Raw genomic sequence first — 9,934 nt, 5'->3', positions numbered from 1 at the left:
TAACACTCTTCTAACAGAGCGTCTGAATTTCGTGACTGCGCAAAAGCAACGCCTCTCTGAACGGTCTGAGTAATGGAAGAGTTGTCAGCTGCTGTAGGGCGGTGCAGCCGAAATCATCAACTAGGAAGAACCCAGGAGTAAGCACCATATCGAATATGAAATTATTTTATAAATGATTTGAGCAACACCTTTTTGATAGTAACACGTACATTGTTTGGGTAAGTGCTCTGTATAACTCATTTTGTTGTAATATTTGTTGTTCGAAAATATGCCATATTTGTATCTGGGACGTTAACAGCGACTGTCACTTGACATTGGGCCTTAGCTCGAGTGTTTTGTTGGCCTGATTTTACTTAGGTGGAGTCCAGTGGGCAGATGTTTCACTATTATATTTCAGTTTAATCTGCGTGTCTTCACAATAATTCATGATGAAAATATTGCCCCTGTGTTAGCTAGCATTACTTAGACGTCGGCTAACATTAGCCTATTAGCTAACTACTTAGCTTACTGCTATATTGTGGTCGCCTACGGTGTTGACTTGGTGGCAATCATAAAGGTTCAATCTCTGATGCTCATGCTCTACTGTGACAGTGTGTGCCTTAGTTTTGTTCCGAAATTAATCAGCAAACGAACTACACTCAGCTACATATGTCAGGAAAGCCTTAGTGGGAAATAGTGGTCAGTGGAATCTGATGGCTTCAGGTAGCTCAGTCGTTTGCCTAAATACACTGTACTTCATGTTTTCAATTAACAAAGAACCTTGAATTATATGAAGTGTCTGTGGTGTTTAACAGATATACAGTAGATAGCGGTTAACACCTGATGTAGATGGTGTCTTAAAATGTTCTCTGGATTATTTTAGACCTATTTGTTACCATGGAGGAGACGAACAGAGAGGCTGTTGCCACTGCTGTGCAGAGGGTCGCGGGGATGCTGCAGCGCTCTGACCAGCTCGACAAAGTGGAGCAGTACCGACGGAGAGAGGCACGGAAGAAAGCCTCTGTGGAGGCTCGTCTTAAGGTGAAATATTTTTCATATGCAAACCATGAACTTCAGACAATTTAGGACTGTATGGATGCCTGTCATCCTGTGATGTATCGATGTTGAAGAAGAACCTGCATTATATATGTTATAAAAGACATATGTTTGGTTGTTTTTGTGTTGCATCTTCCTTTAGCTACCACGTTGTTTTCCTTACAGGCAGCTATTCAGTCCCAGCTAGATGGAGTAAGGACAGGCCTCACTCAATTGCATAACGCACTGTGTGATGTAAAGGACATTCAGAACTCTTTGGCAGATGTCAGTAAAGACTGGAGACAGAGCATCAACACCATAGAGAACCTGAAGGATGTGAAGGATGCAGTGGTTCAGCACAGCCAGCTGGCCTCAGCCGTGGAAAACCTTAAGAACATCTTTTCAGGTACAGCTCTGATCTCTCTCTCTCTCCCTCTCTCTCTCTCTCTCTCTCTCTCTCTCTCTCTATCCTCCCCTCTTTCTTTTTCTCTGGTTCTCTAATTGAACTTCTCATGGTTTATTTTTTTTGAGACTGCGTGTGTTGTGCAGGTTGGTGTGAACTGTATGGATTTGTTTGTGATGACATGCCTACTCACATGTGAAAAACGTCTCTGCCCCTACAGTGCCTGAAATAGTACGAGAGACTCATGACCTGATCGAACAAGGGGAGCTTCTCCAGGCTCACCGCAAGCTCATGGACCTGGAGTGTTCCCGTGACGACCTCATGTACGAACAGTACCGCATGGACAGCAAGAACACCCACGACATGAATTTGATCCGTGGTTACTTTGGCCAAGTTCAAGGCCTGTCAGAGGAGCTAGCCAAACAACTATGGATGGTCCTCCAGCGGGCCATGGTGACAGTCCGTCGCGACCCCACCATGCTGGTGTCTGTGGTTCGTATCATCGAACGCGAGGAGAAGATCGACCGTAAGATGCTAGAACGAAAGAAGCAGTCAGGTTTCATCCCGCCAGGTCGACCCAAGTGCTGGAAGAACCGTATGAACCAGGTTCTGGAGGGTACAGTGAGCGCCCGTATTGAGGGAACCCAGTCAGAGACGCGCGAGTCAGACAAGATGTGGCTAGTGCGTTTGCTGGAGATCACCAGAAAGTATGTGCTGGATGACTTGATTGTGGTGAAGAACCTGATGGTCCAGTGCTTCCCTCCACACTACAACACCTTCCAGGTTTTCTTTGACCTCTACCACCGAGCGCTGTCTGCACGTGTGCAGGAGCTTGCCGCAGAAGACCTGGAGGCTAATGAGATTGTGTCATTACTAACCTGGGTCCTCAACACTTATAAAAGGCAAGGCACAAACCATTTACTCTATGCAGCGACAAGCTCAAATGTCGAGCTTTTTTGTTTTAACTGACATATTTACTTTTGCTTTTGTAATATCGAAATCAGATTTTATTTTGTTTTGAGAGGTGAGGAAATTGATCTGTATTCTCTCTTACGCAAACCAAACGACATTAGGCTTGCGTTCCCTTTGTTTTGTGTTGAAACAATTGACTCTCGAAAGCACCTCTGCATATCAACACCAGTGAGAACGTTTGTCGTCATGGCCTCTGAAACGCGCAAACAGAAAATATCATCAGGGAAGTGATGATCTCATTATTACTGTCCTGAGCTGGAGTTGCGTTTCCGCTATCTCCTTTTATGGGTTAGACTTAGGAAGCACAGCTAAGAGCAATTAACTCAATATTTAAAGCTCAGCAGTTATTCCCAGTCACGAGAGGGGTTAGCATGCCACGGCGGGCGAACTGGTATGGTTAATCCAATAAATGCACATATAACTGCACATCGCGTGCTCTGGCTGGATTGAGGAGAGGAAGATTAATGCACAGTACCCTTATGTACATTCAGATGTAAACAGTGGAAGGAAGCGGAGGACCTCCTCGTGCTTTTTGACACATGCTTACGTTTGCCGTCGTCGCCGTGGGGAGAAAACTTTCGCCGAGGCGCTGTGCCAAACTGTAATAAGGATAATGCAAATGAATGTTTGGAAAACAGCATCACGTTTATGCTTTTGTAGAAGCGCATGCCAAATGGGCTTCATGTTGGGGAAACAACAGATGTGATTAGAGATTAGCTGTTGCCTTCGCTTGGAGAGCTTGTTTGTACTGGCCTCTTGTGGTCGCAGAATAGTCCTTCAGTGTTTTCTCCAGTCGATTCAGTCTGAACAGCGAATTTGCCTGTTTGGCTCCTCTCTACTCCATGCCTGTTTTTTTATGTTGTGTCCACCTGGTGGTAGGCAAATTCTTGTGATAAATCTCCGTCTCTCACATGCACACGCACGCAGTGCAGGTTTATGCATTTGATAACCTTGTTTACTTATGCTATGGAAAGGGTAAGTCCTGCACAACCCTTTTGAGAGTCTTTGTATGTATACATTGCACGTGCTCTAGCCTGGGGATGCATTCCCATGACTCGTGTGTTTTAGCTTGGAGATGATTGGTCATCCAGAGCATGTCTAACATACCTAGAGTTTGATTTGTGTGTGGTGAACTCATGCTCTTGTGTGCCATTTCAGTCCAGAGATGATGGGTCACCCAGACCTGTACCCCGAGTGCGATGCGAAGACGCTGGAGCCACTGCTGCCTGAGGAAATGGTGGACGTGCTACTCAGTAAATATGTCCAAACCTTCACAGTAAGTGCTGATTCAGAGAAACATCGTATTCAGCTGTGTACTGGGCCAGCTGACCCTACAGATACCTAAGCTTTGGTTTCTGCCTCAGACATTGAGTCTGACTCTAAGTGGCAAAGTTAGTTCAAAACTTTGTCTTGAAACTAAAAGGCAGACGTGCTAGCTTTCAAAGAAATCCTTAACTATAACATGTCGATTAAAATAAAGCGACCATGTATTTAGTCTCTTTTTGTTTGTTTCTTCTCTGTTATTCCATATTGATCTCCAATGCAGTAGCTTTTAACAAGCTGATAACTAGTTACAATGAGATGGTATCACATAAACAAAGATAAATATATCATCTTTAATAACGTGTCTTGTCTCGTAGTCTAACATCACAGGCTGGCTCCGTAAGGCCCTGGACACGGATAAGAAGGACTGGCAGAAGGACACAGAACCCGAAGCAGATCAGGACGGTTACTATCAGACGACCCTGCCAGCTATCGTCTTCCAGGTACAGCAGAATCAGCCCGGTAGCACAATTATCTTTTTTACACAACCACTGTGAGAGGTCCAGACACGCTTGCTCTCTCTCTCCTCTTTCTCCTGTCCATTTCCCCTCCTTCCCTCCATCTCAACCGCTTTCACCTTGTGTCTCATTCCTTGTCTGCAGATGTTTGAGCAGAACCTACAGGTGGCTGCCTCCATCAACGAGTCCTTTAAGGAGCAAGTCCTGAAACTGTGTTTGAAACAGATGAACACGTTCTTGATTAGGTTGGTTATCTCTTGCAAAAGAAAAGCTTCACCAAGTGGATACTAGTTAGCAGTAACCTCGAAGCATAATCGCGTCAGGGTGGCCGAGCGGTCTAAGGCGCTGTCAGAAGTGGGTTCGAATCCCACTTCTGACAGCATGGTTTTGAATAAGACGACTCAATTCGTAACATGTTGAGGAGATTTCTAGCATATTTGTGTGCTTTGTTTGTAATTTTAGTTAACATATGGCATGATAATTTAAGTCTCTGTCCATATCTTTGACACCACATTGTAAACTGTCCACCTCAAGGCACTGTCTGTTCTTTCATTCCTTTGGCATCTCACATTTGGTGCAGGTACAAGGATGAAGCAGTTGCTTACAAGGATGAACACTTGAAAGACCGCCAGCTTCCGCAGTGTTACGTGCAGTATATGATCGCTATCATCAACAATTGCCAGACTTTCAAGTAAGTTACCACTTTCTGTCAGAGAAACATGGACAGCTGTCATTACCACATCCACTCTTACAGAAAACTGTAGCCCATATCTTGTTTACTGTCAGAATTCTTTTGCGTTGTTTTTTCATTAAAACTACTTCTTTCAGGGAGTCTATCAACAGCCTGAAAAGAAAGTATTCAAACTCAACCGAACCCACCCAGAATGACGCTGCCATTGAGAAGACGTTGAATGAAGTGGCCAAAGAGGGTTGCCAGTTCCTGCTGGACGAAGTTTTCTTAGATTTGGAGGTCAGCATGACTCACAGAGTTTTTTAGGGCCATGGACTATGGTAGGGTTGCCAGTTGACTCTGGAGAAATCCCCATGATCTAGGGGGCACAGACTAAATGTTCAGTAGCTGCTTGGTGGTGCTGAAGAAAACGTACTGTTTCTGTTACAAAAGCGTAACAATCTCAACAGTAGTCTTTTTTTTCAAAGAGTAGATTACTGTGTGCAACTTTCTGTATTCATAATCAGTTGCAAAAGGCCCTTACTTTACTGTGCTGCTGAATTCCAATGTATTAGTTCTCTCCAGTTAAACAGGCTCTTAATGATCCTTTCTCTTTTCACAGAATCATCTTAATGAGTTGCTGACTCGCAAGTGGTTAACAGGCTCCCATGCTGTGGACACCATCTGTGTGACTTTGGAGGATTACTTTAATGATTTTGCAAAGATTAAGAAGCCTTACAATCAGGTGAGCAAAGACTGAAAGAGCATCAGTGTGGATTTGCACTTTTACTCTCGGCAGTGGGGGTATACAACATTCCAGGCACTTGTACATGAACCAGGCATGCTTTGTACTTGAGAATCAGGCCGTTTGAGTTTTCAGTTTACTGGCAAGCAGGACATAAGTAGAACGTAATCCAAGCCTGAGAGAAGTTCGCCAAACCTGGTCCACCCATGATGTTTTTTATTTTTTTTTTTTTTGGTTTTCAGTTTTCAGGCTCAGCTCGAGCTGAAACCCAGCAAAGGTTTAGAACATTTTTTCACAAACTCGCTCTGTGACGTCTGTGATGAGCTAGCGAGAGCACAGTTAATGAACATGTAGAGCGTTGTCGCCACCAGTGTGCCAACCCAGTTATTAAGTAACCACCTCAAAGAAACCAGTCTGCCCTTTCTCTGATGTGCTGCATGAGATTTGTGCCAACAACATGCACTTTATTCTCATTCACATGGAGCCCAACTGAAAAGAGCAAAAATTTCCCTTGGTCTGACCGAAAACAACTCCTGTTGGGCTCAGATGGTCCATTAACCTAAGTATCTGGTCATACTTTCCATGATGTGTTACGTAGTGAATATTTATATGCTTTGTTTTGTATGGAACATACAAATGGTGCAGTTTAATAATATATATGCTGGATGCTGGAGAAGCTGAATTTTGTGAATGAATACTGATTGTGTGTGTGTGTGTGTGTGTGTTAGGAGATGACCACCGAGGCTCATCGGCGGGTGGTGGTGGAGTACCTGAAGGCGGTGATGCAGAAGAGAATCACGTTTAAAAACGCTGATGAGAGAAAAGAGGGAGGAGACAGAATGATCAAAGAGGCGGAGCAGTTCAAGTTCCTCTTCAGAAAACTCTCAGCAGTGAGTGGCATTTACCAACACACTTTTTCACCTGGACATCTGTTTTCATCCTGACTTTACACACCACACTTCAGAGTTATCAAAAACAAAAGGAATAATATTTACTGTAGCATAACTCCAGGACCCTTTCATATCAGTCTTCTTTGTATAGGTAAAGTAACATTAATGTACTTAAAGCTCATTGTGAACTTTGTGGTTGTGTGGGATTTTAGGGAGAGGACACAGACAGGCTGTGTGACTCCATCACTGCCATCGCTGAGGTGTTTAAACTGACTGACCCCAGTCTGCTCTACCTGGAGGTGTCTACACTGGTCTCCAAGTACCCAGACATCAGGTCAGCTTCACCACCTCTTTAACTTCACACCTCCTCTTTATGAGGTCTCCTGTTGGCAGTCTCTGCATACTCCTCCTAAAAAAACTGTACTGTGTGATTATGTCCATTAGATGAAGATAGGTCAGTTGTTCTAGAGGTTAAAAGACACACTCTAAACTGTTCGTTCTGTGAAGATAACATCTAGTGTGGGTGTGTATAGAGGTCATTACTGAAAGCTTGTTTTGTCTGTCTCCTGAATAGGGAGGAACACATTTTAGCATTGTTGGCAGTTCGTGGGGATGCCAGTCGGGACATGAGGCAGATGATTATTGAGACGCTGAATCAGAACAAACCTTCCTCCTCGACCACGTCTCAGCCCATCTTCAGAGACATCACCGTGCCAACCATGTCCATGACGGCCATGACCTCGATGGCTGTGCCTAAACTGCTGAAATAATCCAGGCCGGGACCTTTCTCTACCATTTATCACTGAACAGCTAACAATGTTACACACACACACAAAGAGAGATAGAGGGATATTGCCTCTATTGAATGCACTTTGGAAAAAAAAGAAGAGGAAGAATGAAAAAGATAAAACAGCCATCTCCAGGGAAATGGATTCACAGAGATGGTGTGTGAATGAGTCATAGCCTCAAAGGGAGGCTATTTTGTCTTAAAGCTGGATAATTTTTTTTTAAGTAATGATTACTTGATATACATAGAAGAACAGGTAATTTTGAACACTAAATCAAATCTGCCCTTTTGCCTCTCATATGTTTAACAGTAAAGTGTCACTGGCATTTACTTACTTCTGCTTGATTATTAAAAAAAAAAAAAATGTCTACAGTTGCGCCTTCTCTTCTCCATCCAAACTCAGAACATAAGATTGTGTTTAAGATTCTTGGCAGTAAGAAATCTTCATTGCTGATGAATGTGTTCGTGTATTTGTGGATGTATGAGTGACATGGCACACAATAGCACCGAGTAACTCGCACAGGATGAAGAGTGATACCTTTTCACGTCATTCTTATGTACTCACCATTATTCTGTCACTCCTCATTGGTAAAGTTAATGCATTAGTGACTCACATTTCTCTTCTCTTTCCCCCTTGGGAACTTAGTCATTCGGGGAATGCACAGTCTTCAGACATGAAACCTCAACAGTGCACATTAGCATAGCTTTCTAGATCGCTGTGTAACAAGAAAAGACCATTATAGGATTGTATTCATTATAATCATAGGAGGTGAACACTCCACAGAAAAAGTGGAAGTGGATTTAAGCTGTTTTATATGTCGGTCTCTGAGTTGAAGAGATGGGAGCGCTTGTTTTGGTTCTAGTTCCAGTATTGGACAGGCAGAGGCCAATGATGTAAAGCAACAGCTGTAGGGCAGGTCATTGCCTTGGCGACTATAAACGGTTCGCGTGACCATTCATAATTATAATCGCCTCTCCCCTCCCCATTGGTCCTTATCATGCCCACGTCCGCCCACTCAGGATTCCTTTGATTGGTGATGGGACTTAAGTCCTCACGGGCTTGTATGAGATGTAGTACTGCCCATCCCTAAGACTCCAGCACGCACTGAGAGCCAAACGGACTCACCCACGCGGAATTTCAGCCATGGTGTCAGTGCTCAGGGACATTGAGATGATGAACGTTATGAAAGGATGAGAAGACGAAGGGGAGGGAGAGAGAGTGTGTTTGTGAGAGAAGGGGGCATTCTCTCTCTCTCTCATGGATTCACATTTCAGATATGAACGTGTGTATCAGCTTGTTTCCACCGAGAAGAGCTATAAGGTCCATGCTGTGACTGGGATCCAGGCCATGCAAAGCGGCAGCTGACTCCAGCACGCAAGTTCGTGCTATTGCATGCCACACACACACACACACACACACACACATCAGCGGCCCTAACCCTGGGATTACACACACGCTAAGGGGCGGAGACTCAGGACGGGCTCGTGACTGATGAGTCTTTCCTGGCTCCGCCCACTCAGCAGCTTCCTTTTGATAAAAAACATACTACACTCTGTTCCCCAAAGAACCTCTCCAAACAGCAAGCCAGAAAACACCACGCCTCTGAGGCAGCCAGTGTCTCTCACTGTGTTCTGTTTCACTGAGTCAAATTTTTTCAGTTCCAAGTCATACAGGGTATAAATGTCCTTTTTTTTTTTTTTTTTAACATAAAATTAGCCTCATGGCCTTCAACTGCTTGGCATTTTTTTGTCGCAATTCAGTTGTTTAGTTGACCATTTTGGTTGGTGTGCATGTGATTAAAATATCAAACTAAATAAACAAAAACCTAAATGTCATCGTAGAAAGATGTCCCTGACACAGAAACAACAACAATTAAATACAAAGAAGCTAGGATGATAACGCTCATAATGAAGATGGTGTGAAGCACGGAGCCTTTGCTACATGTATACACATTCATTACATGGTCATCTAAACTACAGTAAAGGACACAAACACTGCCATCTTCAGGCCAACAAGAGCAACACCACACATCCAAGTTCAGCTTTGTTTTAAGGGGAACAAAATACTACAAAATCACAGTGGCAATGGGTTGCAAAGTTGTTGTTTTTTTTGTTGTGGTTGTAGTTTTTTTTTTGTTTTTTTTTTTAATTTTTCTAAACATTTATTGCTGATAACTTGACAGAAAAGATCAATTTGCTCAAAATGCAAATGTGATCAGAGATAAATCTGACCTCTCCAGGACATAGTAACATTTACATTATGAAATACAGTAAACATTAACTCAGAGGTATTAACTCACCTCAATCATACAGTACAGCATCTTAAACCTTTAAAAAGTCAACTAATACAATTGGCGGGGTTTAGTGTTCAACCATACAGAGAGAGAAAGAGAGAGAGAGAGACAGAGAGAAAGAGAGAGAGAGAGATCTACATCAAACTTACTCAAGCATTACTTACAATCTGAGTATCTTCAACAGAAATAAGGATAAAATCTTTCTGGTCCCTTCCTCTAAGCCAGTACTGTCAAGTCAAAAAAAACACTGTTTTTTAAATGTGAATGGTTTGCCTGTAGCTGCTTTGGCAATTAAAGGAAGCTTTCAGAAGCTGTCAGATTTTTTTCCACTCTTACAGAAACTAAACAAGAGCTTTTTAAATTATACTCCAACTATGT

General features: G+C 43.1%; 1 protein-coding gene across 1 annotated transcript; it reads left to right on the top strand.

The window, feature by feature from the left end:
- The first annotated feature begins 125 nt into the window (after positions 1-125).
- On the top strand, positions 126-7,303 carry exoc3 (exocyst complex component 3). Its single transcript, XM_030774026.1, has 13 exons — positions 126-218; positions 863-1,020; positions 1,201-1,420; positions 1,638-2,319; positions 3,548-3,665; positions 4,030-4,155; positions 4,315-4,415; positions 4,751-4,861; positions 4,999-5,140; positions 5,463-5,585; positions 6,314-6,475; positions 6,688-6,809; positions 7,050-7,303. Exons 2-13 carry the CDS (start codon positions 877-879, stop codon positions 7,243-7,245), a joined length of 2,247 nt encoding a protein of 748 aa, XP_030629886.1. The 5' UTR covers positions 126-218; positions 863-876; the 3' UTR covers positions 7,246-7,303.
- The last annotated feature ends 2,631 nt before the right edge of the window (positions 7,304-9,934 follow it).

This window comes from Chanos chanos, chromosome 5 (assembly GCF_902362185.1).
Source record: "Chanos chanos chromosome 5, fChaCha1.1, whole genome shotgun sequence".
Taxonomy (NCBI): domain Eukaryota; kingdom Metazoa; phylum Chordata; class Actinopteri; order Gonorynchiformes; family Chanidae; genus Chanos; species Chanos chanos.
Note: the sequence above shows the minus strand (reverse complement) of the source record. Positions and strands in the feature narration are given on the sequence as shown.

Bases quoted from the DNA above. Each gene is read 5' to 3' on its own strand.
- exoc3 (XM_030774026.1), top strand. From the start codon at position 877: ATGGAGGAGACGAACAGAGAGGCTGTTGCCACTGCTGTGCAGAGGGTC. The intron at 3,666-4,029 runs GTAAGTGCTGAT...CTTGTCTCGTAG, and splicing joins AATATGTCCAAACCTTCACA to TCTAACATCACAGGCTGGCT. The intron at 4,156-4,314 runs GTACAGCAGAAT...CCTTGTCTGCAG, and splicing joins TGCCAGCTATCGTCTTCCAG to ATGTTTGAGCAGAACCTACA.